Source organism: Odocoileus virginianus, chromosome 13, assembly GCF_023699985.2.
Source record: "Odocoileus virginianus isolate 20LAN1187 ecotype Illinois chromosome 13, Ovbor_1.2, whole genome shotgun sequence".
Classification (NCBI taxonomy): Eukaryota; Metazoa; Chordata; class Mammalia; order Artiodactyla; family Cervidae; genus Odocoileus; species Odocoileus virginianus.
The window spans coordinates 62337335-62363435 of record NC_069686.1 but is presented as its reverse complement, the minus strand read 5'-3'; the positions used below and the strand labels follow the sequence as shown (position 1 = coordinate 62363435).

The following is a 26101-nucleotide window of genomic DNA, read 5'->3' as shown; positions in this document are numbered from 1 at the left end:
GTATCGTCAGAACCTTACCTCTTCCTTGACTCTGCGTGCCTGCTCAGTCAAGTCCGACTCTGCAGCCCCAAGGACTGTGGCCCACCAGGCTCCAGGCTCCTCTGTCCGTGGAATTTTCCAGGCAAAAATACTGGAGTGGGTTACCATTTCCTCCTCCAGAGTCTCTTCCTAACTGAGGGGTCGGGTCCACGTCTCCTGCTTTGGCAGGCAGATTCTTCACCACTGCACAACAAAGCTGTCTAGGTGGTGAGATTAGGTTCTCTTAAGGTTAATGTTCTGTGTATTTGAAACATCTATTGATACTTTTTAAAAAAGGGTTGGAGGCAAAGAGACTGGTTTGGACACTATTTTAATAGCAGAAATCCAGCTAAGAGATGAGGCAGAAGGGAATGAGGACAGCCTCAGTGTGGTGGGAGTGGTGGTGAAGGTGAGAGCCAGCAGGGAACTCTCTGGCGCATCTCAGGATGATGTGTGGGGAGCATCTCAGGATGATGTGTGGGGAGCATCTCAGGATGATGTGTGGGGACACGGCTGCCTGACTGTGGTGCTGGGACCGGCTGGAGCAGGGCTCTTGGGGAGGGAGCAGTTCTGAGGGTGGAGAAATGACTGTAGTTTTAGACACTAGAGCTTAGAATTCTATTTGTGTGTGAATTCCAAGTGGGTTTGTATCTTGGAGTAGGGTTGGGGCTGGTATTAGAGGATTATAGTTTACTAGAATATAGGTGTTTCTTTTCAGTTGTCATCTTATTTTCTTGTCTTTTTATATTGGAATGTGATATTTGCTTCTCTTGGGTTCTTGAGAATGCAGTCATTAAATCAGGGATGGAGGATTTGAGGGATTATTGCATGAGAGGCAGACAGCTCTGGGTGCAGTCACTTTAATATGAGAAGATGTTCTGGTCGGGAATCTCTTCCAAATTTGGCTCTAGATTTTTCCAGCTGACTTGCTTTTGCTCCTGTGTAGTGGTTGTCGAGAAGAATTGGGTCAGGTTGGTACAGTGATAATTAAAATGACATTTACAGATGAATGCAAGGTGTAGGTCTGATATTTGTGGGGTTTGGGTTCTGACATTAATTAAGCACAATACCCCTTTAGGGCAAGTTCAAAGGTAACATAAGTTGTATAGTCAAAAGGAGAAAAGAATGTTAAATCAGTGAAACAATCCATTGCGATTTTTGTCACTATGACATTCAGAGATTATCTGAGGTGTTGAAAGATTAGTTGCCACTTTCTGGAAGTTCAGTTTTCAGTCATCAGTATGCAGACTTTTTTCATAGCAGTTGACGGTGCTTAAAACGTTCCCCTTTTCCTATGAAATAGTAAACATGTCCACATATGTTTACTGAAAATAAATGTCTTCACTGTAGTTAGTTTTTGAGCACTTCTGTGAGAAGTGAAGTGAAAGTCGCTCAGTTGTGTCCAGCTCTTTGCTACCCCATGGACTGTAGCCCGCCATGCTCCTCTGTCCATGGGGTTCTCCAGGCAAGAATACTGGAGTGGGTTGCCATTCCCTTCTCCAAGAGATCCTCCTGACCCAGGGAAGTCTCCAGCATTGCTGGTGGATTTGTGAGAAGTAGCTGTCTAGTTAAATGCCCTACTATAGCTTACTACCATGTAGACAGTTAGGGTTGTTACAATTAGTAATTACGGCAGTCTATGTGCCTGTGCTGTCTCGGGATCAGTTCTAGCTGCCGCTTGGGTTATCTTAACCCAGGGGCTTCACACATGTGGATCCCACTGGAGTCCACGCTCCTTGTCACCCAGCTTAATTAGCATCTTCTCAGTTTCCAGATGCAACCGTGCGGAGACGTCTCAGGGCCCCTTCCCTGGGCCTCTGAAGCCTCACCATGCTGCTGGCTGTCAGCTCTGAGAGTGGGAGTGTTTCAGTCTCTGAACTGTCAGCCTCCGCTTCAGGGACACATGAACATCTTCTGAATACACAGATCATGGGTGTGTGAGTGATACTTATTCTACAGATGAAAGACAGGCAGAGAGAAGTTTAGTAACTTGTCCAAACTAAGAAATGGTGCCAGGTTTTGAAGTCTGGAGAAGAACTCTCTGAAACCTGTGCATTTTACCTGTCTGTGTGCTGCCTCCCAAAGCTGGAGTCACACGGGGAAGACTGAACTCCAGTTACTGTTCGGCTTTCTCAGTGTGACCGCACACTGGCTGGCTTACGCTGTGCTAGAAATGCCAGGCCTTTATCCAGCATGAAATCGTTGACTGTGAGGTCGGGAGGCTCTCCCTGGCCCATCCTCCTGGTGGACGTGCACAGAGGCTGGGTCCAGACTCCGCCGTCACCCAGCTGCACGCGTGAGTGTACCACCTCTGGCACAGACACCCAGACACTGAAAACAGACCTACTCACTAATCTTTGGAGTTGCGAGAATTGATTGAGCAAGACAGAAAAAATAGTAAAACAGTTGGAATGGGCTTCACGAGCTCTTCTTACAGCCAGGGTCGAGGGCTGAGTAAGTGTATACATTTGATTTTTATAAAAATGAAATTGGAAAAGAAAACAATCGAAAGATCCTCTTTTTTAACCCTAAAGTTTTTGTTTGGTACCTTTAGTTTACTTGGGTTTCTTTGTACAGAAATGTGAACTGGGTTTGAGTGCGGCTAGGATAGGCAGTCACAGCAGCATTTCGACCGCTTTGTAGTTTTGTAAATAATTACAGCATTGTGAATTCCCAAGTAGCTATGAGAATAAGTTCAATAAAATATACTAGGGCCGTAGCAGCAGTAAATTGGTTTTAGGTCTGTGTGTGTTATAGTTATTCAAAGGCCGTATTCTTACAAAAACTATAGAAAACCATCAACTAACTATAATGTGATTTTAACTTTTCAGATGGTAAGATAGGAATTCAGATTTGAATGAAAATTGTACTAGAGAAAGAAGACATAATAATAGTCGCAGAAAATGTGACAGACTCAGACTCTTGAACGTTTACTCAGATACTTTCTAGGAAAGAGTGCTAAATTCTTTAAAAAACACGGTGGATTTTTGTTTGCTCTGGTGCTTAATTCTTTCTTGGAATCTCTTTTGGAACTCTTGGGCTTGACTGATCTGTGTTTCATAGGATTTAGGGTAATCCTTTGATAATCCTTTTGATAATCTTGTTTCCTAGAAGAAAAGGCTTGAAAGGAGTTAAAAATTCATGCTTGGTGAATATGAGTCAGTAGTGAATTGACTTTAACTTTCTACCAGACTGTGTGTAGGGGCTGAAGCAGGATGGATTCCAAGCTGTATGAGGACTGTCTTCTTCCCCAGAGCACCTGTGGCATCTGGAAGAGAGAGCGTGGCTTAGGTGACCCGTGAGTTAAGCCTCCTGTGTCCCTTTCCTCCTCCAGCTGATTGGCCTGGGCTTGGGTGGCTGGCGGAAGAGCAGCAGGGTGGTCCCAGGTCCCCGCTCCGGGGCCCTCGCGGGCGATGGGAGCGTGAGAGGGAGAGGTGCCCTCTGGGGTGGCTTCTCCTGCGTTTCTCTTACCCTGGATGTGTCCAGAGCCGGGTCTGGTAGAATGTAATAAAGCCAGGCCTTCCATCTGGGCAGAGTTCATGATACTCACCAGTCCGTGTTAATACAGAGACAGTTAAGTCTTCCCTGAGCTCCGTGGCCAGCTCTTCCGGCAGAAAGGCTGGTCCATCCTGGTCTTCCCTACTGCTCCCCCGAGAGCCCGTTGATACTCAGGATGATAAAGTAGCCATCTATTTGTGCCCTCCCTTTTGATTGGTTCCAAGGAGAAGTTTATAGTCTTTTTGAGGTGTGTAGAGAGATACTCCTCTTCAAGACTGATCTTCTATACCTGCTATCGCTATGTTGCTGTGGGTTCTTTTCTCTGGGGAAGGCTTTGTATTAACATGGTTAGTTTAAGTTGGGCATCCAGACAGGTCAAGAGATGCCAACTTGAATAACTCAAAAGTTCTGGACATGACTTGGAGACTTTGCCTTCGGCTCTGTGTTCCTGGCGCCGAGGATGGGGACAGCCCCAGAGCTGTGGGGCTCCTGGACCCATCTGTGCGCCCTGGCCGCTCGCTACTTTGCTCGCCGTCCCTGCCGGGAGCCCCTGCCCCTCCTGCGCTCGTCCACAAGGAGTCTGCAGGATGTATTCTCTGCCTACCACGCGCCTGCTCTGTGTCGGCTGTGTGCCCACTTGGAGCATCTCACAGCCCCGGTTCACGTTAAGTCCTCCGCTGCAGACCCAAGCAGTGGAGTGAGGCACGGAGTGTGGGTGGGAGGGGACAGCGGCTCCTTTCTGAGTTTCCTGGTCTCTCTTCTCTGTGCCCCTTTGCGGTATTCACTGGGCACATCCTGTGGGTGCCTCGAGCAAAGCATCACGCTGAGTCACGGCTGCTGTGAGTTGTGTGTGTCTGTTTCCCACGTGAACTCCAGGATAAAAGCCACACCTTTCTGCCTTCCTCCCAGTTCCCTGCAGAGTACCCGGCACAGAGGTGCACTTGGTAAATAGATGCCGAAGAGATGAGGGAAGGAAGCTGCAAGTGTTGTGCTCTTGGTGTTCTGAGGAAGTGTTCTATCCAGTAACACCCCTCCCACACCCCACCCCCTCCAGAGAGAGCAGACTTGCTCCCCGGCATCCATCCAGTTTTATTTTAGAAGCAACAAAGGGAGTTCTGAGACCAGATCAACTCTCAGGTGACCCGGTGCCCTGAACTTGAACTTCCAAGTCACAGGGAGGCCACAGAGAGTTTAGGAAGAATTTAAAAGTTGATGCCTTTTAGGGGAAGCAGATACCTTATTTAGCTTTTTTTCTTTACTTTGTAAATGATGCATTTCTTCTGTGACCCTGAGAAAATTGTCCTTGAGACCATCCCAGGGCTTTTTGACAAGCGGGCAGGTAGATCCTTTCGTTTTGGAACCATCTATAGGGAAGGTGGTTTAACGCCTTCTTCTGTTTCTCAAAAAATGTTCATACATTTCTTTTTACTGCATAATCTGAATTAGTTCTGTGCCATAGTCTTCTGATCCATTAACATGAAATGTCTTTCCATTTAGTAGGTCTTCAGTTTCTCTCAATAACATTACATAGTTTTCAGCAAACATGCAAACATTCTTTTTGTTAAAATTACTAAGTATTTTATTTTTCTTGATGCTGTTGTTAATTGAATTACTTTCTTAATTTCATTTTTGGATTGTTCACTGCTGATGTATAAAATACAATGAGTTTTTCTGTATTGGTTTAATCCTGCAGTCTCTCTGAAATAATTTATTTGTCCTACTAGTTTTTTAGTGAATTCCTTAGAACTTTATATATGCAGATTATGTCATCTGTGAAGAGAGATATTTCTTCTTATCTAATCCACGTTTTTTCTATACTAATTGTCCTGGCTAGAACCTTGAGTATACTGTTGAATAGAATTGGTGAGAGCGGGCTTCTTGTCTTGTTCCTGATCTTAGGGGGAAAGCATATAGTCTGCCCCTGGTAAATAAGATTTAATAGTGTGCTTTTTGTATTTTGTAGCTGGTCTTCATCAGGTCAAGGGAGTTCCCTTCCAGCACCTATTTGTGGTATTTTTAGCGTGAAAGGTCTTTCCCCACCCCTGCTGCTGCTAAGTTGCTTCAGTCGTGTCCGACTCTGTGCGACCCCAGAGACGGCAGCCCATCAGGCTCCCCCATCCCTGGGATTCTCCAGGCAAGAACACTGGAGTGGGTTGCCATTTCCTTCTCCATCCCCACCCCTAGTATTGCAAATATTTTTTAGTGCATCTGTTGAGCTTGTGTTTTTGTCTTTTAGTCTGTTAATATGATGTATTAATAAATTAATTAAATTTTATATATTAAGCCAATCAATATTGCATTCTTGGGCTAAATCCTCCTTGGCCATAGTGATAGTTTTTATATGTTGCTCGCTTTGGTTTGCTAATACTTTGTTGAGGATTGCTGTGTCTATAGTCATAAGGGATACTGATGGCTCTGTGTTTAAGAAATTACCTTAAGTAATTTTCTTAAGTAAGCAAGCATCTGTTATAAGAATTAGAGAAAATGATGCACAGGTAGGTCTGAGCAGAGGTGCCCAGCACACAGTGGCCAGTTTACGTGAGTTGCTGTTTCGTGTGGTCGTTTATCGTCACGACTCGAATCCTAGGATCTTGCTTGAGTCAGACAGACGTAGACCTGAACTCTTCCTTCACCCCACTTATTAATTAGTTGTGTCACCTTAGGCACTTCTGTCTGGATATGTTAAGAGTTTCCATCTTTACTGTGGAATCATGATGGTGCTTCTCTCTCGGGGTTGTCAGGAGGACTCGACGAGGGCCCCGACCACAGGCCCGGCACACAGTTATGTGCAGACATAAGTGCGCATTCACCTTTGCACGTCAAACACGAGACTGCAGCGGTGTTACGAGGGTGAAAGATTTGAAGTAATCGAGCTATCTATAAGTCATTGGTCAAATATTATAAATGTGAGCAGTATAATAGTCTTTAAATGGATTAGACTGATATAGAAAAATGCTAAATATTGGTAGTGGGCCGAATGGTTTTTGTGCACGTGTGTATATTGATTGGTTTTTGTGCACATGTGTGTATATTGATAGGTTTGTATATACACTGAAGTCTAGAAATGCATGTATATATCTCATATATCATTGTGAATAGTCTTATTTTGGGGATTATACTTTGACTTTAATTTTAAATAGGTTTATGCTTTATCCGAAAAAAAGAATAAAGATATTTCTGACTGGTGAGAAATCAGGAAGGTTAAATAACATTTAGGGTTGTATTTAGGGGGCTTCCCTGGTAGCTTAGTAGGTAAAGAACGTACCTGCAGTGCAAGAGACCTGGATTTGATCCCTGGGTCAAGAAGATCCCCTGGAGAAGGAAATGGCAAACTACTGCAGTATCCTTGCCTGAAAAATCCCGTGGACAGAGGAGCCTGGTGGGCTGCAGTCCATGGGGGTCGCAAAGAGTCGGGCACAGCTGAGCGACTAACACTTTCACATTTCGTGGTTGTGTTTACCTTACCCTCTTCCTCAGACATTTTTATAACTTTGTTTGACTTTATTATCTAATGAAGCCTCATGCATTTTTTAGAAGTCATGAAAGCTGAAAAAGATACATGAAGGATGGTTTGCATTCATTCACAAGTTTTGACTTCTTTCCTGTGGACTGCCAGAGTTAAATATTTGATTGTCCTACTGTCTGTTGGCCCGGGCTCCGTTGTGGGTGTTAGGAATACCAGAGAAGTCCCTGCTGGTCTCTGCCCCCGGCACAGAGACAGAACAAACCTGCACACAGATCGTTACAGGGTGAGAAGGAGTGGAGGACATGCACGGCTGTGCAGTCCAGGGCAGGAGCGTCGGGCGGGATCACAGAGACTGGTGTATTCACAGTCACACAGGCGTGTGCCGGGCACATGGGGCCGGCAGCAGCGGCTCAGCGCTGTGACGGATCAAGACGCGAAACTCGGGGATTTACGAGAAGCAGCCTGCCTTTGAGCTTGTTATCGTGGCTCCGTGCAGCCCCCTCTTGGGAGCACTAATTATACTCCAGTTACTAGGTGCCACATTTCTCATTCCCTGGGAGGAGAATTTCAGTAACAGGGAGTGGGTGAAACTGAGAGCTTCCACGGGGCGACCCTTATGTAGGGAGACAGAGCTGGTTGTCTTTGTGTAGAAATGAAGCATTTTCTCCCCACTGGCTTCTCATGGGTCAGAGTCTGCTGCGGGAGTGACGACAGGAACAGCTTGGTGGTTCAGGTTCCGGCCTCCCTGGCAGATGGATAATGGAGAACAAGTATCTCTCAGTTTCTGTGACATTTTGTTTGTCCTCACAGGTGCGTTGTATATTTCTAAGTGGACAGTATGAGTCAAAACTTGTACTTCCAAGTTCTGTACTCCTAACTCGAAGTCAGTCTTTAGACTGGTATGTTTTTCTGCCTCTTCGGTCCCTGAAACTGTCGTCACAGTGGTGTGTAATGGTCTTTGGTGACTTTTGACCCAAAGAGTCTGTGTGTGGCTTGTTGCTCTGTGTCGTCCCAGTCCAGCCTGGTGACAGCTGAGTCCTGAGGCTGCTGGGGCTCTGCTGGGCCTTCCTTAGGGGTTCAGATCTAGGTTGGGAGGCTGGTGGAGAGGCTGCTTCTGCCCTGCCTCTGCTCGTGGCTAATTGCCAGTGTCTGTCCAGCATCTGGAACACTGTTCAGGATTTCAGTGCAAGTTCACAAACTTACTCAGTTTTGAGAATTAACTACTTTGCTGCTGAGTCCACAAGTGACTGTACTACTCTGGACTTTTAATTTTTTCAAAAGGTCCCAGCTCTCCTGTGTTTTAAAATCTCTATTGTATCTACAGTTCTTTCGGGCATGCTGTTCTGCTGTTTTCATTTCCCCGTGCCTGTTAATTGGGTTACCAGGAGTGATTGAGAGTTGGATGAAAAGTACACTGTCACACTGTAGAAATTTCATGTGTAATTTTTAAATGTCTTGTCCCAATTCTATAAAAGGGGGAGTGGAACTTGGGTGATTTTTAAAACATTAGAGAAACTGAGAGAAGTGACCCTCAGAATGACAGCCTTGGTGTCTGGAGATGGAATTAATTATTTCTTTAGGTTCAGGGAGAACTGATGCTTCTCTGAGAACATTTTCTATGTAACAGATGTTGTCTTGATGTGTGAAAAATTTTAAATTGATGTAATAGCACAAGCTTGCAGAGCTAAAAATACTCATTCTCACACATGTGTTTGCCTTAGTTAAAGCTCTAGAAAAAGAGCCTCTATTCTAACAAATGTCTGCTTAGCTGAAAAGCCTAAAGAAAATGGGAATTTAAGTGACTTGCAGAGTTCAGTATGGGTTGATGTAGGTGAAAGGTACTGAAACATTTTAGACCATGAGGCCCCTCACCCTGGACTGGGCCCACCGTGGACGCCCTCTGCACAGCCCAGCAGCCAGCACAGCTTGTTTGTCCGGGTCGGGAACGGCACCTTCTACATCAGAGAAACTTAACCCCGGTTCACTGGAACTGGATGGGTGCTTCTTGTAGGGCCTAATCCGTTCTGCATTTGCTTTTACTTTCTGGGCGTCCCCGAAGCCAGGAACCGTAGGGCGTGCTTGTTTAGATGGTGAACCAGTTATCTCAAATAACAGGTCCAGTTGACTTTTGTCCTCCAAACACCTTTCTGGGCGAAGTATCTCTACTTAAAGCAGTGTGCCCAACTGTTAATCTCATAAATGATTATTCCCTTTTCCTTGTTCCCCTGAATTTCTGACTCAGATAGAAAATGTGAATCGCTTTCTTTGTTGGTGCACGGGTCACACACGCGGCCGTGTAAGCTTGCTGTCACAGTGTCGTGGTGATAAGCACTTGGTATTGTGCTGTTAGCTTGTGGCCTTGGGATGTGCGACTTGACCCCTGCGCTGGCACTAGTATTCTAGGCATTGCGGGTTCAAGGGTTTTTCTTTATGCGTGTTTGCTTTTTATCGTGCCTGTTTATCTGTTGGGCTTTCAACCATCACCTCTCATTCCCGTCACCGTGCTTAACTCCGGAGTTCTGGGAACAGGCTGGGGGCTGTGTCCCGCAGGGCTCCAAAGCCCTGCCCATGGCTGCCCACTGGCAGCCCAGGCCTTGAGATGGCTGTGAACCTCTCCCCATCTCCAACTCTGTAACCTAATGGCAGCGGCCATCTGCAAAGGATGCAGTCTGTGGGACGTGTACCCCGCTGTCTGGGCAGCCTGAGGAGCCTGAAGGCCGGCTGGGTCCTGGGCGCCTGGCTCCCTCCGTGATGTCAGCTGTGCGGGTCCGAGGGCCTGGCCCTGAGGAAGCCGCCGCCTGAGTTCTGCCACCTCTCAGCAGGACCTGGACCTCAGAGGATGAAAGTTGTGCCTTGGGACCTCGCCCTTTCTTGTCAGAACAGAAAATAACATTGATTTGGTGGAGGTTTACAGGAACATCGTTACCTGACCTTGATCTGACTTCAAGAACAAAAGATCTGAAACCAAGAAGTGAGCAAACAGCTAACCACGCCCTGCCTTCCCTTCCCTGGGAAAGGATTTTGCTGAAAGCTTTTGGGGAGTCTGAGGCTTTTAAGGCATGAGCCACCCATCTCCTTGTAGGGCCCCGCAATAAACCTTTTTGTTACAGAGCCCAAGCTCATTCTGCCCGCCGCCTGACAGGCCAGTAAATCGGGAGATGAGTTGTTGGAACAAGGAATAATGACTTTAATCGGGAAGCTAGCAGATGAGAAGGTGGCAGACTTGAGTATCTCGAAAACCACCTTCCCTCCGTCCAAATGAGGGCTCTCTTTGATACGTGTAAGCGGCGGCGGGGAGGAGCCACTGTGGTGCTGACCAGTGGCTGGGCCGGGCGGCTGACAGCTGCTCACTGAGGGTCCCTTGCTTGGGCGCCTCCAGTGGCTGAGCAGGCAGCTCCAGCTCCTGCCTGCCTCGCTGCTGTTTCACCCTGAGAAGAAAGGTGTGACTCCTGAGCGAAGCCAGGTCTGAAGAAGCACCAGGCTGCTCTAGCAGCGTCATCCTCGGGTACTTGGTGGAGCTAGGCGTGAAGACTTTGACCTTGGTGGTCAAGCAGAGGTGGTTGACATGACCACTACTGGGTTCCCTGTTTGAGGTGGCAGGTGGCATGGGCTCAGCCTGCTACTGGCTTCAGTGGTCAGCTCGTGACCGACGAGGTGGCCGGAAGCTGGTGTCCCCAAAGCAGAGCTTTTGCCTGCCTGCCTGTGCAGCATGTGGGTGGCCGACACAGGCTGGTCTGGTGGGCTGGGCACAAAGAGGCGTGGTGATGGAGTGATCCCTGCACCAGGGAGGGAGGGGGGAAGGGCCCACCGTGCCTCGGGTGTGGTCTGGGGAGGCCACTGTTAACACTTCTCTGCTCCACACTCCAGCGTTTTGGTATTTGGCCTCACTGTGTGTGATACACAGACACTTGAATTTGATGACAGTATCATCCTACAGGTCTCTGAGACTATTCCTCTTATTTCTCCATCCTCCCTTTTGATATCTATGCTTAATTTTGATTAAATTTTTATTGCCGTGTGTGTGTAAATTCTCTCATTTTCCCCCTTCTTTTGCAGTGTCTAACCTGCTTTGAATCCCATTTTAAATGATATTTTCATTTCAGCTACTGTATATTCTTAATTTCCAGAAGTTCCATTTGGTTCTTTGAACTAGCTTCCTTTTCTTTCATTATACCTGTGAGTTCCTTTAATTCTTAAACATGGATATAGCAGGTTTCATGTTAGTATCTGAGAGTTCCACTGTCTCTGTCATTTCTTAGTGGGTCACTATTTTTTGATGGTTTTCCCTCCTGATTATGGGCCACATTTCTCTGCTTCTCAACTGTTTAGGAAATTTTGATTAGATGTTATGTATTGTGACCGCTACATTATTGAGGATCCACGGTTTGTTGTGTTTATTTAAAGAATGTTTGGCAAGGCAGTAAAATCACTTGCAAATCTCCTATCCTTAAGGCCTGTTCTTAAGCTCTGAGAGGACAATTTGGTGTAATAGTTCAGCCCCCTACTAAGGCCTGCTCTCTCTGGGGTCTCTACTGAATGCATTTGGTGAGTCGCTGAAAACACCCCAACTCTAGTGCTCGAAAATCTTCCTCTTTGTGTAAACTTTGCGAGTTGTTCAAATTGCAGTTTCCTGGTTATTTTGTGCCCTCCCTTAGGGAATTTCACTCACATGTGTGTGACCCAGAACTTAGGACATTTCTGGAGCTCTCTTTCTATGGGGCTTCCCCTTTTTCAGTACTCCACCCTGCAACTTCCAGCCACCTCAGCCTCCCTGAAGTCTGATCTTCCTTTTCTCTACTTCCCAAGACTGCCAGGTTCATTTTGGGTTCCTCTTCCCTGTAAGGGCTGGCCTGGAAATTTTCTCCAGGCACGAAGTTGCAGTGATTGGAAGAACGCACCTTGTTTGTTTCCCTTGTCTGAGGCGTCACAGTTCTGTGCTGCCTTCTGTCTTCTGAAAGTGGCTGTTTTATGTGTTCTGTGTGGCTTCTGGAAAGAGGTCAGGTCTTTGCTAACCTACCCTCGTGGCAGGTGGAAACCCCAGAGATTCAGTGATACTGACCTGTGAAAATAATTCTCAGTAACTGAACGCAGTTCCACACAGCATGCCCACCTGTGTTGGAAAGAGAGCGAAAGGCAAATTATGTGTGTTTTTGTGTGAAGCACAGCTGTGGTCATGCCCCTCGTTACTTGCCTTCCCCACCACCTGGGGCTGTCACTGATCTCCGAGGAGTGGTGAGCGCAGCTCCATGGCGGCCAAGTGGTGCTGGCGGCCCGGGTGCTCCTGGGGCTCCGAGGACAGAGCCTGCTTCCACTCTCGGTGCTCAGTGGGCGGCCTCCTGCTGTGGGCCAGCCTTTACTCTTGGATCCAGGCTTCCCTGGGGGCTCCCATGGTCAAGCGTCTGTCTGCAGTGTGGGAGACCCAGGTTCGGAAGATCCCCTGGAGAAGGAGATGGCGACCCACTCCAGTCCTCTGGCCTGGAAAATCCCATGGACAGAGGAGCCTAGTAGGCTACAGCCTGTGGGGTCTGTGCTAATAGACCACTGAACATCTGAACCAGTAAGACATTGATGCATGGATTGAAGGAGCCATCTGTGAAACGGCACAGCTTGCCAGATGATCCGAAGTGTAAAGGCATGTGGAGGGAAGCTGATCTGCACAGGATTCTGCATTTGTGAGGATGTGATTCCTCCTTTGTTGTTGTTTCGTTGATTAGTCGCTAAGTTGAGTCCAACTCATTTAGACCCCAAGGACTGTAGCCCACCAGGCTCCTCTGTCCATGGGATTTCCCAAGCAAGAATATTGGAGTAGGTTGCCGTTTCCTTCTCTAGGGGATCTTCCCAACCCAGGGATTGAACTCACATCTCCTGCTTGGCAGGTGGATTCTTTACCACTGAGCTACCTGAGAAGCCCGGTTCCTCCCTTACTGTTGAATATAAGGAGCCCTGTGATTTGAAGTGGATTGTCGGTGAGCCGTAAGGAACATTAGGGTCTTGGGTAGACGCAAGACTTGGCTGCCTATAGTTCAGCTGAGAAGCAACTAGATCAGGAAAAACAGATTATTTCTATCTGTTTTTGGTCAACACTTACTTTAGACTTACTGGTAGAGGTCTAAGCCCTTTTTCAGCGATCATGAATATTGCCAGCTATGGATGTTAATTTTCTTTTCTGTTTGATTGTCTGTTTTCGGTGACTCCTCGCCCTTCACACACACACACACACACACACACACACACCCGCTGACCCGCGCGCGCTGCCGACGCCCTCGGCACGCTGTACATGCGCAGTGATGGCTTCGATTCTGTTGTCCTCAAAGTGCTCAGAGATGGTTTTCTTTTTATAGATCTATTTTTCAAAATGCAACTCGAGAAGTACTGATGGGATCTACTGCTGTCTAAGGAATTCCCTTGTAGCTCAGTCAGTAAAGAATCTGCCTGCAATGCAGGAGACCCAGGTTTGATTCCTGGGTTGGGAAGATCCCCTGGAGAAGGGAATGACAACCCAGTCCAGTATTCTTGCCTGGAGAATCCCATAGACAGAGGAGCCTGGTGGCTATAGTCCATGGGGTTGCAGGAGTCAGACATGGCTTAGAGATTAAACCACCACTGCTGCTATCTAGAAAATTTAGAAGTTAATGAATTTATGAAAAAAATGCTTAATTTCACTAAAATGAAACACTGAAGAAGAGGTTGTTTTGGGGGGGAGAAGGCTATCAAATTTTGGTTGAAATTTTAAAATGTTAGTATTTTCAGTGTTGGCAAGAATGTGGCAAGAAACTCTGAATTTTCAGGAAAAGTTTGTATTTATATGAGCTTTCTGAAGATAAGTTGGGTAGTATACATCAAAAGCTTTTATATTCTGACTCAGTAATATTGCTTGTAGGAATTATTTTTCTTAAAGTTATTAGATGTGCAAACAAAAATGCAGGTAGAAGGGTGTCTGTTGCAGTATTATTTCTAAGCATAAGATATTAGAATATCCCTGACTCTCTTAACAATGCAAATGTTTTTTATTTTTATCATTTTCCAATTGCAAAGTACCATGGAACCATTATGAAGAGTATTTTATCATATGGTAAAATGTACATTTGAAATAAGCAATTTTCTAAAAGGGAATATAGTCTTACATTAACTGTTAAAAAGTACATGAAAGAATGGCCAGAAATATACCAGGTTGTTAAAGTAACTGTTCCTACGTGATAGTTTCATGAGAAGTTGCTTTCTTGTATGATTTTTCTGTTTTCTGAAATTGGAGTGGAAAGCATTCCTGATACGTGAAAGTAAACAGGGTGTTTGTAGCTGCATTCTTGACTCACCTAAGGCTTTTCTAGACCCTGGATGGGCATCTCAGATTCCAGAAGAGAAGCCAAACCATTAATCTCTAATTAAAACTAGTTGCTGTTTTCAGGTGAGATGAAAAAGTTCTTAAAAATTAAAAAAAAAAGAAAAAATTTCTGTGCTTACTCTTCAGATAAAAATTTTGATGATGAAGATTCTGTGGATGGCAATAGACCGTCTTCCGCCAGCTCCACGTCGTCCAAAGCTCCAGCAAGCTCGCGGAGAAACGTTGGAATGGGGACCGCCCGGAGGCTCGGCTCCTCGTCTCTCGGATCCAAGTCTTCAGGTAGGACCAGGCGCGCGCGCAGAGCTGCGTGGTCCGCGGTGCGGCGCTTAAAGCAGGTGCGTCCGCGGTGCGGCGCTTAAAGCAGGTGCGCTTGCTGCTCGCCCTGTGCGTCCTTTCGGGGCGCAGCGCTTCTTTGGCCAGCGTGAGTCCACTTTCTCCTCGTTAAGTAAATCGGTTCTCATCTGTGGATGCGGACAAGCCGGTAGAACGTCCGTCTGAGCTGCTGTGTGGCCGTGTTTGCTGAGGCAGAGTCTTTGGGTGTGTGAATCCACGGAGGGGCCGAGCTTATGGCTTTGGGCGCCTGCCATGCCTGATGATGCTTGCGTGGTATCAGCCAGCTTCTGTGTCTCAGGACTGAGATTGTCTAGAAGTTAGATTGTCTTTAAAATGTATTTTGTTCCTGGAAGTAAGATTGTTGCTTCTGAGATACCAAATTAGTGAATGGTCAAGATTAGCTCCCTGAGGCTTTGAAAACAAATTTATAAGGATAAATCTCTTTATCCTCCTCTGCCACCCCCTGATTTAGACGGTTCTGGGTCTTGTTATATATAGCCTTCATTTTGCGGTCACATTTAAGTTTATACACAAATTTTTATACTTTAAAAATTTTTTCATTGAAGTATCATTGATTTACAGTGTAGTGAAAACTACTGACTTTTTACTTTGGAACCATACTTGCTGTTAGCATTGGGCTTTTGAGCTTGGCCGGATAAACTGATCAGTTAAAGCTAGAATGAGGACCAGCATCAGAATGCTGCCTCCTTGCGCTAGTCTCCTTTCTGTCTGAACAGGCCATGGATGTTGGTGTCCCAGCTTGTCGGCTTGGTGCCCACAACCTCTGCACTGCCATCTCTGTGTGGCGGGGGCTGCTGCTCTTAGTTCATCCTGATCTTTTATATTTTTTTTCAGTGTATTTTTTTCAAATTTATTTTAACTGGAGGATAATTTATAATTATTTTAACTGGAGGATAATAATAATTTATTATTAACCGGAGGATAACTACTTTATAATGTTGTGTTGACTTCTACCATAGAAGAATGTGAATCCGTCATAACTATACCTATATCCCTTCCCTCTGAGCCTCCCCCACCCCACCCCTTGCCATCCTACGCCTCTCGGTCATCTTTTATTTTTTGGTTCATTTTAAAATATATATATATATATATGTATTTTATTGTTGTTAAAGCGCTTAAATTCACACAACATAAAATCAACCATTTTAAAGATAACAATTCACTAGCACTTATTATATTCATAGTGTTGGGCAACCACCACCTCTGTCTAGTTTCAACCCAGTTTCAACCTTCAAAAAAAGACCCCATTAAAGTTCTCCCCATTCCTTCTTTCCCCAGCTCTGTCGGTCCCTCCAGGCTGTTCTTTCTCTGTGCTTTCAGCTATTCTAGGAATTTCAGAGAAATGGAGCCATCCAATATGTTGTCTCTTGTGTCTGGCTCCTTTCACTTGGCATAATGTTTTTGGAGTTCATCTCTGCTGGAGCGTGTATCAGTACTTTTCTTTTAAATGGCTGAACTATCTTTCTAATCCATTTTCTTGATCTGTTTTTGAGTAGCATGTACTCTACAAACTAAGCCTAGAAAGTTTCTGCGTGATCAGACCATGTCTTTTTGTTCCCATTCCTCACCTGTTCTTCCAAAGATCTGGCCTGTGTAGATTGATTGTACAGAGATACAGCCCTGTCTCTCCCTCGGGCCTGACCCCGTCTTTTTTCCATTTTGTTTAACTTCATAGTTGTGAGTTTCCCTGCTGACTTCTCATCAGACTCCTGGGGGCCCAGGCCTGCGTATGGCCCCAAGCCCTCTGTGACATGCGGCGCCCCCTTCACACAGAAAGATGCTGGGTGCTCGTCAGCCTGGTGGGATGCAGGCCTCACCTAGGGCAGGCAGCACCACTCACAGCGTGTCACTATTTTCTGTCTGTAATTGACTTGTGAATGCAGAGAAATACTCATCACGCATGAGGACACGTCGTATTTACCATGAGCACCAGTTGTCTTTAAAGCCCTTTCTGTCTAGGTGGTCACTCACAACCCCAGATGCCAACTAAGTTGTCAGGTAGGAAGCTCTGGAAAAGCACTCAGACTAATCAATATAAATCATTAATGATGGTTACAGGGATGACTGTAGATGACCATTCAGAAACCTTGAATATGAAGAAAAAACATGTGGTAAAATAGCACTTGATTTTCATATGTGAAGGACATATTAACAGAAAGAAAAAGCTTTCTCCTGAACGATAGCAGTTGTGGGGTCAATTTGCAACTGGCATATAAACGAAAAATTGACAAGTTATTGTGGTTTTAAGGAAATGAAAATTTTTTTTCTTTGAAGTGAAAATATTTTGAGACTAACAGGTTGAGGTGAAACTGTAAGATTCTTTAGAACTTATTTGAATGTTTCACAGATTTGTTATGTAGGATTCCTGACAGTGATATAATTTCACTTATTCCCTGAAGAACTGAAATTTCTATTACATGTTCATTAGGAATCTTTGAAAAGACTTGTATGTTAATACAGGGCTTCCCAGGTGGTGCTAGTGGCAATGAACCTGCCTGCCACTGCAGGAGAGACAGGAGATGTGGATCTGACCCCTGGAGGAGGGCATGGCGACCCACGCCAGTATTCAGGCCTGGAGAGTCCCACAGACAGGGGAGTCTGGTGGGCTGCGGTCTATAGGGTCGCAAGGAGACTGAATGGCTGAAGCGACTGGGATGCACACACATAGATTAATACAATATAAATCACCTAAATCTTTTAGAGTCTATACCACTGGCCCTCCTTAAGCGGGTACTATCTTTAGATGACTTTAAGCTAATATATGTTATACTGTAAAACTGTTATACTTTATCTTAATATTGAAAGTCAGTAATGCTTGTCAGTGCCACAAAACTCTAAACTTTTATTGACTTTAAAAAGTTGTAAATCTTCCAAAAGATAATTTTGATTTTGTTTATGAGTCCTCCAGTGCGCACTGTTTACATTTTTAAAATTGATGTTTTTTTATAGCTGCAAAAGAAGGAGCTGGTGCTGTTGATGAAGAGGATTTTATTAAAGCATTTGATGATGTGCCTGTAGTCCAGGTGAGTGAAGCTGTTTGGTTTGATTAAAAAGGATGGGCTTATTCTTCAGATTTCATTTTCAAGCATGTGATACGCAGAGTTTTTTACTAGCTAGGATAATTCTGACTATCAAGACCTCAGGAGGTCTTAAGGTTGAAGACTAGGAAATATTAGGGCTTCTGAGAGCTGAAATGAAGAGTGAAAGTCATGGCCCGGGATGACCTTCCAGTTAGAACTGGTGAGAAGTGGCTTGCTCCAGTAGTGAGTTGGTGAGTCAGGTCACACAAAAGAGGTGAAAATAAGTGACTCCATTCCAAGAGAGAACAAAGAAGCATGCTTATGTCGGTATTTTCCTTAGAGAAGTCTGTAAATTTGAAGAATGTAGGTGTCTGAAAGGTATAAAAACTGTTTTCATAAAACCTTAGTTTATACCATCGTGATACTTCCCGTGAGTACCTGACACGTGAAGCAGAGATGACTTACGGAACCGGGGGCCCGGCCACTCACTGTAAACTGCGGTGTGCCTCGGCATCGTCTCCTGCTGATCGGCTTGCGGCCCATCGGATGTCATGCTCAGGATTCCTCCCGCACTTGATGCCCGTCTGTGTCCCTTGTTGCTGCCTGGTTGCCATGTGTGTACAGAGCAGACAGCAGGTGTTTTAGGCTCAGGTTTATCCTTATGTCCTTGACCTTCCTACCATGCCTCACTCTTGGTGGATTTTTTCCTCCCCTTGCTGTCTTTGGGGTAAAATACAAGGATAAATGAGAAAATAGGTTTGAAAGTGTTTAGGGTTACAAGCATAGACACGCCTTGCCGTATTGCGCTTCACTGTGTTGTGCTTTGTAAGTGCTGCCGTTTCACAATGGTCTGTGGCCACGTGGCCTCGAGCATGTGAACGGGGTCCCGTCCCCATCAGCGTTTGCTCACCTCGTGTCTCTGTCATCTTTTGGTAATTCTCACAACAGTTCAGCTCTCCATCAGCAAAAAAAATCACAGTTCTCGGAAGACTCAGATGATGGTTCGCATTTTTTTTTTTAAGCAATAAATGATTTTTAAATTAAAGTATGCACATGGCCTTTTTAGACCATACTTTAGTGGGCATACTTTAGTTGGGCAGTTAATAGACGGCAGTCTGGGGAAATCTTTGTGACTCGCTTCATTGATACTCACTTGATTGCACCGGCAGTGCAGTGAGGACGCTAGAACTGACCTGGCGGTGTCTCTGGGGTCTGCCAGTATGGTGCGGTGTTACAAAAAACAGATCAGCGGCTTGGGCCTCTCTGCCCACTCCCCGCTGGGCTTCTTTCTTGGTTGTTCATGAAATTGTCTGTTATGGTAAAGCGGCATTTGAGGCGAGTCGTCCATATTCGGGCATCAGAGCTGGTGAGTTTACATTCACGGTGGAAACTCATTGGCAACCCTGCCTAGATGTTATCTCAGAGGCCCTTTTCTGAAAAATGAAATGATCTCTTGTACTATACTTACCAGATGCTCTTGACTTCAGGTAATTAAGAAATAATCTTTGTTTATTCTGTAAATTTTCTCATATTGATTGTAAATTAATTTTGCTTACAGATTTATTCCAGCCGAGACCTTGAGGAGTCCATAAACAAGATTAGGGAAATACTGTCTGATGACAAGCATGACTGGGAGCAAAGAGTAAATGCCGTAAGCTGCCAGCTTCGTGTGGTTTTGTGTGATTTTGTGTGTGACTTTGTGTGATTTGCGTTTGCAGTAGATATTTAAATATTGTAAATACTTTATTATGAAATTGGGGTACAGCTGTAATGAAGTTTAAGTAGCCAGTACTTTAAATATAAGGTACCATATTCACATTTTGCCTTTTTAGTAGATGACCTCACTTCTGTTCTTAAAACATGCCTACTTCTATCTTTTTGTGCATCTTGTACTTTGGCATGGCCACTACCCTCACCTTCATAAAGGTTTAATTTTGCGATCCTTGGCCGGGGAAGTAGCTTCTCAGTGGCGTACACTGAGCGTCCCTGTCGCCCTTTCTTTCTTCATAGCACTTCTGTCCCTTCTGTTTTTAAAAGTACCTTAATGGCAGCCAGTTGTCCGAACATTAAAGTGAGCAGCATTTGGTGAAGGTGTGTCTTTTCTGGGGAAGGTGACTGTGTACTGGCTGGCCAGCAGGAAGCAGGTTGGGAACGTGGCTGCTGTCTGTTTTAGATGCCCTCCAGCCCGTCAGTAACAGGTGCAGTGTGGATACTGTGACCTCCAGTGGGGACGCTTCTTCCTGTGAAAGTGAAAGGCGCTCAGTCGTGTCTGACTCTTTGCAACCCCATGGGCGATACAGTCCATGGAATTCTCCAGGCCAGAATACTGGAGTGGGCTGTTCCCTTCTCCAGGGGATCCCAGTTCCCTGTTCCCAACCCAGGGCTCAAACCCAGGTCTCCTGCTTTGTAGGCGGATTCTTTACCAGCTGAGCCACTTTCCTGTGATTCACTCAGTAAATGGTGGTTGGATGGGGTGTTGGGAAAGGGGAGCTTAGGGAAGGAGCTTTTTTACAGGCTACAATGAGGTTTTAGTTATTTTTATCCTTAGTATCAGAGTGTCTGTAAATACGCTAAAATGTTCCAATTAAAAAATACATTTTGTAGAATTATAATGCATTTATCACAGATGCTAATTTTTAAAAATTATTTTGTCTTACTTATGATACCTAGATTTCTTCAGTATGTTAGCTACTGTTTAGTTGGTCTAATTCTTCTTGGAAAACTGTATCATTTAACTTTATTGTTGATCCTTGAATATTTGTTGGCTTCCATTATTTTGTATTTTTGTTCTAAAGATTGTTTTGTCTGTCTCTTAATATTTCTACCCCATTAGCTAAAAAAGATTAGATCTTTACTCTTGGCTGGTGCTGCCGAGTATGATAACTTCTTCCAGCACTTACGGCTTTTGGACGGAGCCTTTAAACTGTCGGCTAAGGATCTACGGTCTCAGGTCGTGCGGGAGGCTTGTATCACGCTGGGGTAAGGACTGCGACGCTCCCGGTTCTCACATAATAAAGTGTATGTGTCACAGAGCTTCAGAGAGGGGTCACTGAATAATACATCCATCGGGGCTTTCCACATGCCTGTCGCCTGGTCTCCAAGGCTGATTCCATTTACACTCTCTGTTACACTTTGACAGTGTTTCCTGGCCAGTTATGTTAACACGTCATTGACAGAGGGGATTTTTGCAGAAAATTAACACCTGTGGCATCAGTACATCTCTGGTCAATAATGTGTTGTGTGACAGATTTTAAATTTTACTCAGTTACTTAACTCTGAAACCTCTGTTTTAAACTTGAAACAGTTATTAATAATATGGAAAAATGAAATCTTATAAACTTCTGTTCTCAGCCTTTTCATTGATTTTGCTGGCAGGATATAGCATGATAAATAGAAGCTTTGTTTGTTCTGGTTAAATTCAATAGAAGCGTGGCTTTGCAGCTGTTCAAAATTTTGACCTCAGATATTGAAGCCTGAATGTTATATGCTGAAAATAAAAGAGCAAAAGAAAAAAAAGAGGCTGAGGATGCTTTGTCATATTTATGTTTTATTAGTATTTGTTGTTTTGCTATTTGAAGAGTAATTAGTGGTAAATTATTTATTTTTTAAAAAGCAGTTCTTCTGGGTGAGTGGCTATGTAAAGTCCTCTGCATGTGCTTGGGGAGTATTTGTATTTCACTTAGACTTGTTTTTGTCCTTAGATGACTTTATACAAAGGCTCTAAAATGTGAAAAGCTTTATATGTTACACTGTTTCCAAGAACTTTGGTGACAGCCCGGTGCTCATTTCTCGTTACAGGCACCTGTCGTCAGTACTGGGGAATAAGTTTGACCATGGCGCTGAAGCCATCATGCCAACGATCTTTAATTTAATCCCAAATAGTGCCAAAATCATGGCCACCTCGGGGGTTGTAGCTGTCAGGTTAATCATTCGGGTGAGTGTGTTTTGGAGCCGTATGTGTTGTGGAGTAAGCAAGTGGTAAACATGGGTGGTGGATAAGCAGTTACCAGAGGCGTTTCTCACTTGAGTGATTGTGTCTGTGGATCACACTGTCTGCACAGTACTGCCCACCCCCCACCCCCCCACCATCCCTTGCTTCACTGTCACCTGTGAGCCTTTTCAGTTCCCTGGAGTGAATTTCAGGTGTGGTGTACAGTTACTGGCCTGTTGCTCATCCTCTCATCATTGGTTTCAAGCATTTGAGCACTTATCCCTGCTTCTGAGTTCTGTGTGTGTCCAGGTATTACTCCTGTTCATCCCTCCTTAATCCCCAGCTGTTCGTTTTAGGTATTTCTGCTTGTGGCTTTGTATTCATCTAGCATCTTTATTTAAATAATTGTACATAAGCCTAAAAACAAAGGTTATCTTCAGTTAAGTTTTCAAAGCGCTAATTTATCTAGTGTGAATAATTAGCCAAGTAATTTATATGCAGATTTTCAATAAAACCTAACAACTCACAAAGGCTTAAAGTGCAAGTTCTTCATATCACCTTCTCCACATGTCAAGTCCCTTTTCCCTAGAGGCAGCCCTCAAAACTGGGGCTTGATGATGCTAACTAAAATCTTTCCAGAATATTTGTGATTATTGTGGGTTACTTTCTTGGCATTATTTTAGTTCTTACTGTTTACAGTACCTATTTCAGATATTAAACCAAAAGCCGTTATTGGACATATCCATCGAAATGGTATTAAAATACATTGGTCTACTGACTGCTTTTTACTCACTTAGATCTCTACTGCTCAGATAGTTTAGGCTTCATACCAGTGATTAGTTTTGATTTTAGACTGACCTAACACACATCATCATGTTGTCTGTTTTGGCTCTGTAAACTTTGTCATGCCCTTTGTAAGTGTCCAGTGAAATTCTTTCTCCTTTTTAAACTCAGTAAGATTCTCGTCTGGATGGGTTAGGTGCTGTACATAGGAGAGAAGGAACTGACCATCTCAGCTCTGTATTTTCAGTTGTTCACCTCTGTCTTTTGCTCTTTCCCACAGCACACGCACATCCCAAGGCTAATCCCCGTCATAACAAGCAACTGCACCTCCAAGTCTGTTGCAGTTAGAAGGTAAACTTTTAATGAATTTTCTCATTATTTTTGAACTGTTTTAAAACCAAAACAAATTTTAAATTTCCCTCCATCTAAAAAGTTTATGTTTGAAATAGTTAATATTATTTAATATTGCTATAATAAGTGCCCTTGGATTGAAGGGTCATGATCAAAATTTTTGGACAGTGAATGTGGACCACTGATGTTATTTGTGTGTGTGGTGTTTAGGAGAGGTGGGATGGGGGCGTGTCCCCACATTCTTCCTGCTCTGGTCCCTCTGCCTCTGTCATAGGTCTGCCCTGTGCCCTGATGAAGGCAGTAGCTGCCTGCCTGGAAAAGACACTGTAAAAACGAGTGGTAGTTACTTACATTAGCATAGGAGGAGGAGGTGTATGTTGTCTGCAGCTTCTGATGTGGTTCTGGGGGTTCTGCTGTGCTGTGCAGTGAGGGGAGGTGGACCCTGAAGGTCAGCCTGAGCAGCCAGCGGGGCTTCATCTCAGGTCCACGTGAGCTGTCCCAGCCTGTGTATGATGTCAGGACTCTGCTTCTGGCTGGGGTCTGTGGGGTCTGGACTGGTGACTCCACAGTCTTTCAGATTGTGAAATGTGTGGGCTGTCTTCCCAGGAAAGTGTAAGTACACAGAAGTTTTACGTGAGTTTTCAGACAGTTCATGGACTGACGCTTGTTGGTGGACCAGATCAGGGGCGTTATGGGGTAAATTAATGGCAGACCTAGGCAGCAGCCTTCTGGCCCCATCCCTGCAGTTCTGGGCTGTGATCCAGCCCAGCAGGAGGGCCCGTCACTTCATGGCTGCCCCTGCTTCTCTCCTTTCCTGGGCTGGCACATTGGACCCCCCCCCCCCCCCCCAGGGTTTCTCAGGTGCAGGGGTCTTTCTGAGCATGAAGCAGCCCCCATCATCATCTTATTAACAGCCATGTGCAAGGCAAGAGAAAAGAGAAGGGGAATGAGCTGGCTGTGTAAGTCAGGAAGAAAGACGTGTTCTTCCACTGAAGAGGCTTAATTTCCAAAAGTGTGGCTCAGTGGCATGGCTGAGGAGTGTGGTCAACCACTGACCCACAATCCAGCCACCCTAGAGGGCAGAGCAGCTCCAGCTCCCCAGAGACGGGTGTGTGGAGCTGGCGAGGTGGAGGCTGTTGGTGGATTTCCCACATACTTGGGGACAGAGTTGTTCTGCGGATTCACAGTAACTTAGGTAGAAGGGGCTTAATGTTTGGTGGAAGCTTAATGAATGGTAGCCATCATGAGAATTTGTTGCTGCTGCTGTTATATTGTCAGTGCAGATTGAGGATTCCAGGAGCAGTTTGGAAAGTGTTTCCTTTGTGAAGGCAGTGAGGTGACACAGATCTTTGTGGGGAACGTTATAGGATGTTTAGTGTTTTAGTTGACTTAGGCTGCATAACAAAAATACCGTATATGGAGTGGAACTAAACAACAGAAATGTATTTTCTCAGTTCTGGAAGCTGGAATTCTGAGATCCAGGTGCCAACAGGTGGGTTCTAATGGGAGTAGCTTGCAGATGGCTCTTTTCTTGCTATGTCTTCATGATACAGAATGTGTTTGTGTAAGAGAGAGAGCTCTAGTGTTTCTTCTTACAGGGGCCCTAATCCTAAGAGCATCACTTTCATGACCCCATGTGAACCTAATGACCACCTGAGGGCCTCATCTCCAAATACCATCATACTGGGGTTTAGGGCATCAATATGAGTTCAGGAATGACAGAATGACACTTTGGTTCCTAACATGTAAAAATTCTAGCCTGTGGTGCTCGGTGTGAGTAGCAGCATGCAGTCACCATGACAGTGGAAATGCCACCCCCTTCACCAGCTTCTTAGCCACACACCCAGATTGGCATTCCTGTGTGTAGTCAAAGTGAGTCATGTGTCTTAACGCTGAAAAGAATACTAGGGACCATGCCTTCAGAAGGGAAAAGAGAACAAGAAGGCAGCGTAACAAAGGCAGTGGTTTCTGTTCAGTATTCAGCCAGTACCTAGCTTTGCTTCATAGAATTTGTAAGAAGTGAATTGCCCACTCTCCCTCCCTGTAAGAAGTTTATAATTTAGTTGGAGGTGTTAAAAACAGCAATGCAGACCAATGTAAGAGTGAATTACAGCGTACACGTCTTATGGGCTTAGGCATTCAGAGAGCACTGATCAGAACTAGCTGATGGACCTCTTTGGTGGCCCGTTGGTGGGACTCCACCTGCCACTGCCGGGGAACGGGCTCAGCCCCTGGCCCAGGAAGATTCTACAGGCCCTGGGACGACAGGGCCTGTGTACCACAAGCACTGAACCCACATGCTGCAGCTGCTGAAGCCCTGCCTGCTCTGGAGCCCGGGCTCTGCCGCAGGAGGAGCCTCTGCAATAAGAAGCCCATGCACCCCCTGCTCACCGCAGCTGGAGAACGCCCACCCAGAGCAGCAGAGATCCAATGCAGCCAAAAATAATAAAATAAAGGAAGCCAGCCTTATTAAACAAGCAGACTAGCTGCTACACTTCCAAGGAGCCTCGTAGACAAGTTAAAAAAAATGGAGTTGCTTTTTGAACAATGAGCACTAGTAGGTGAAGAAGAGAGACAAGATCTGACCAGATGTGCTGAAGCAACGCGGTATTTAAACAGTGCCAGTTTTGATGTACTTCCCTATCTGGTTTTAGTCTAGAAAGTTGAAAACAAAGCCTCATTTACAGGGGATGCATGCATGCTGCCTGCTTCAGTCGTGTCCAACTCCTTGCAACCCTATGGACCATAGCTCGCCAGTCTTCTCTGTCCATGGGATTTTCCAGGCAAGAATGCTGGACTGGGGAGCTCTGCCCTCCTTCAGGGGGTCTTCCTGACCCAGGGATCGAACCTCCATCTCTTAGGCCTCCTGCATTGGCAGGCAGGTTCTTTACCACTAGCACCACCTGAAAAGCCCTTACAGGGGATATTTTTGATTAAATAGATTGTTTTGAAATTCATTGAAGATAAGAATTAGTACTAAAGATGAATGTATCCACTAAGAAATAAATATTAATAAATATGAGCATATATACACACACATTAAAGGGAAGAAAAATCCACACCAGGAAATGACATGGAGCAGAGGGCAAAGGTAGCATGCCCATGGCCTGGGTGAGGGTGGGCACAGGGATGCTGAGAACGGGGTGTGAGCAGAGGTCCGCATCTGTCCTGGAGAAAGTCTACTCGCAGCCCCAGCGCTGAGCTGAGGGGCTCCCAGGGCTCTCCTGGGGCCCTGTGCTCCGGGCACACAGCGCTGTTTCTTGTCTGTCCTGCTCGCTGGATTGTGTCTCAGTTCCATTGTGTGTGCAGCGTCTAGCATAGGGTAAGGGTTTATTAAA

The 26101-nt window shown here is 45.2% G+C and overlaps 1 protein-coding gene across 29 annotated transcripts in view; it reads left to right on the top strand.

Annotated features, from left to right (window-relative positions):
- The window catches only part of CLASP1 (cytoplasmic linker associated protein 1), a 268492-nt gene that overhangs the window by 135989 nt on the left and 106402 nt on the right, over positions 1-26101 (top strand). For all 29 annotated transcript variants that reach the window (XM_070476332.1, XM_070476358.1, XM_070476337.1 and 26 more), the window contains 6 exons: positions 14451-14603; positions 17628-17701; positions 19257-19349; positions 20532-20677; positions 21497-21632; positions 22693-22763. In XM_070476332.1, coding sequence (XP_070332433.1) covers positions 14451-14603; positions 17628-17701; positions 19257-19349; positions 20532-20677; positions 21497-21632; positions 22693-22763 — 673 coding nt within the window. The remainder of the gene's footprint in view (positions 1-14450; positions 14604-17627; positions 17702-19256; positions 19350-20531; positions 20678-21496; positions 21633-22692; positions 22764-26101) is intronic.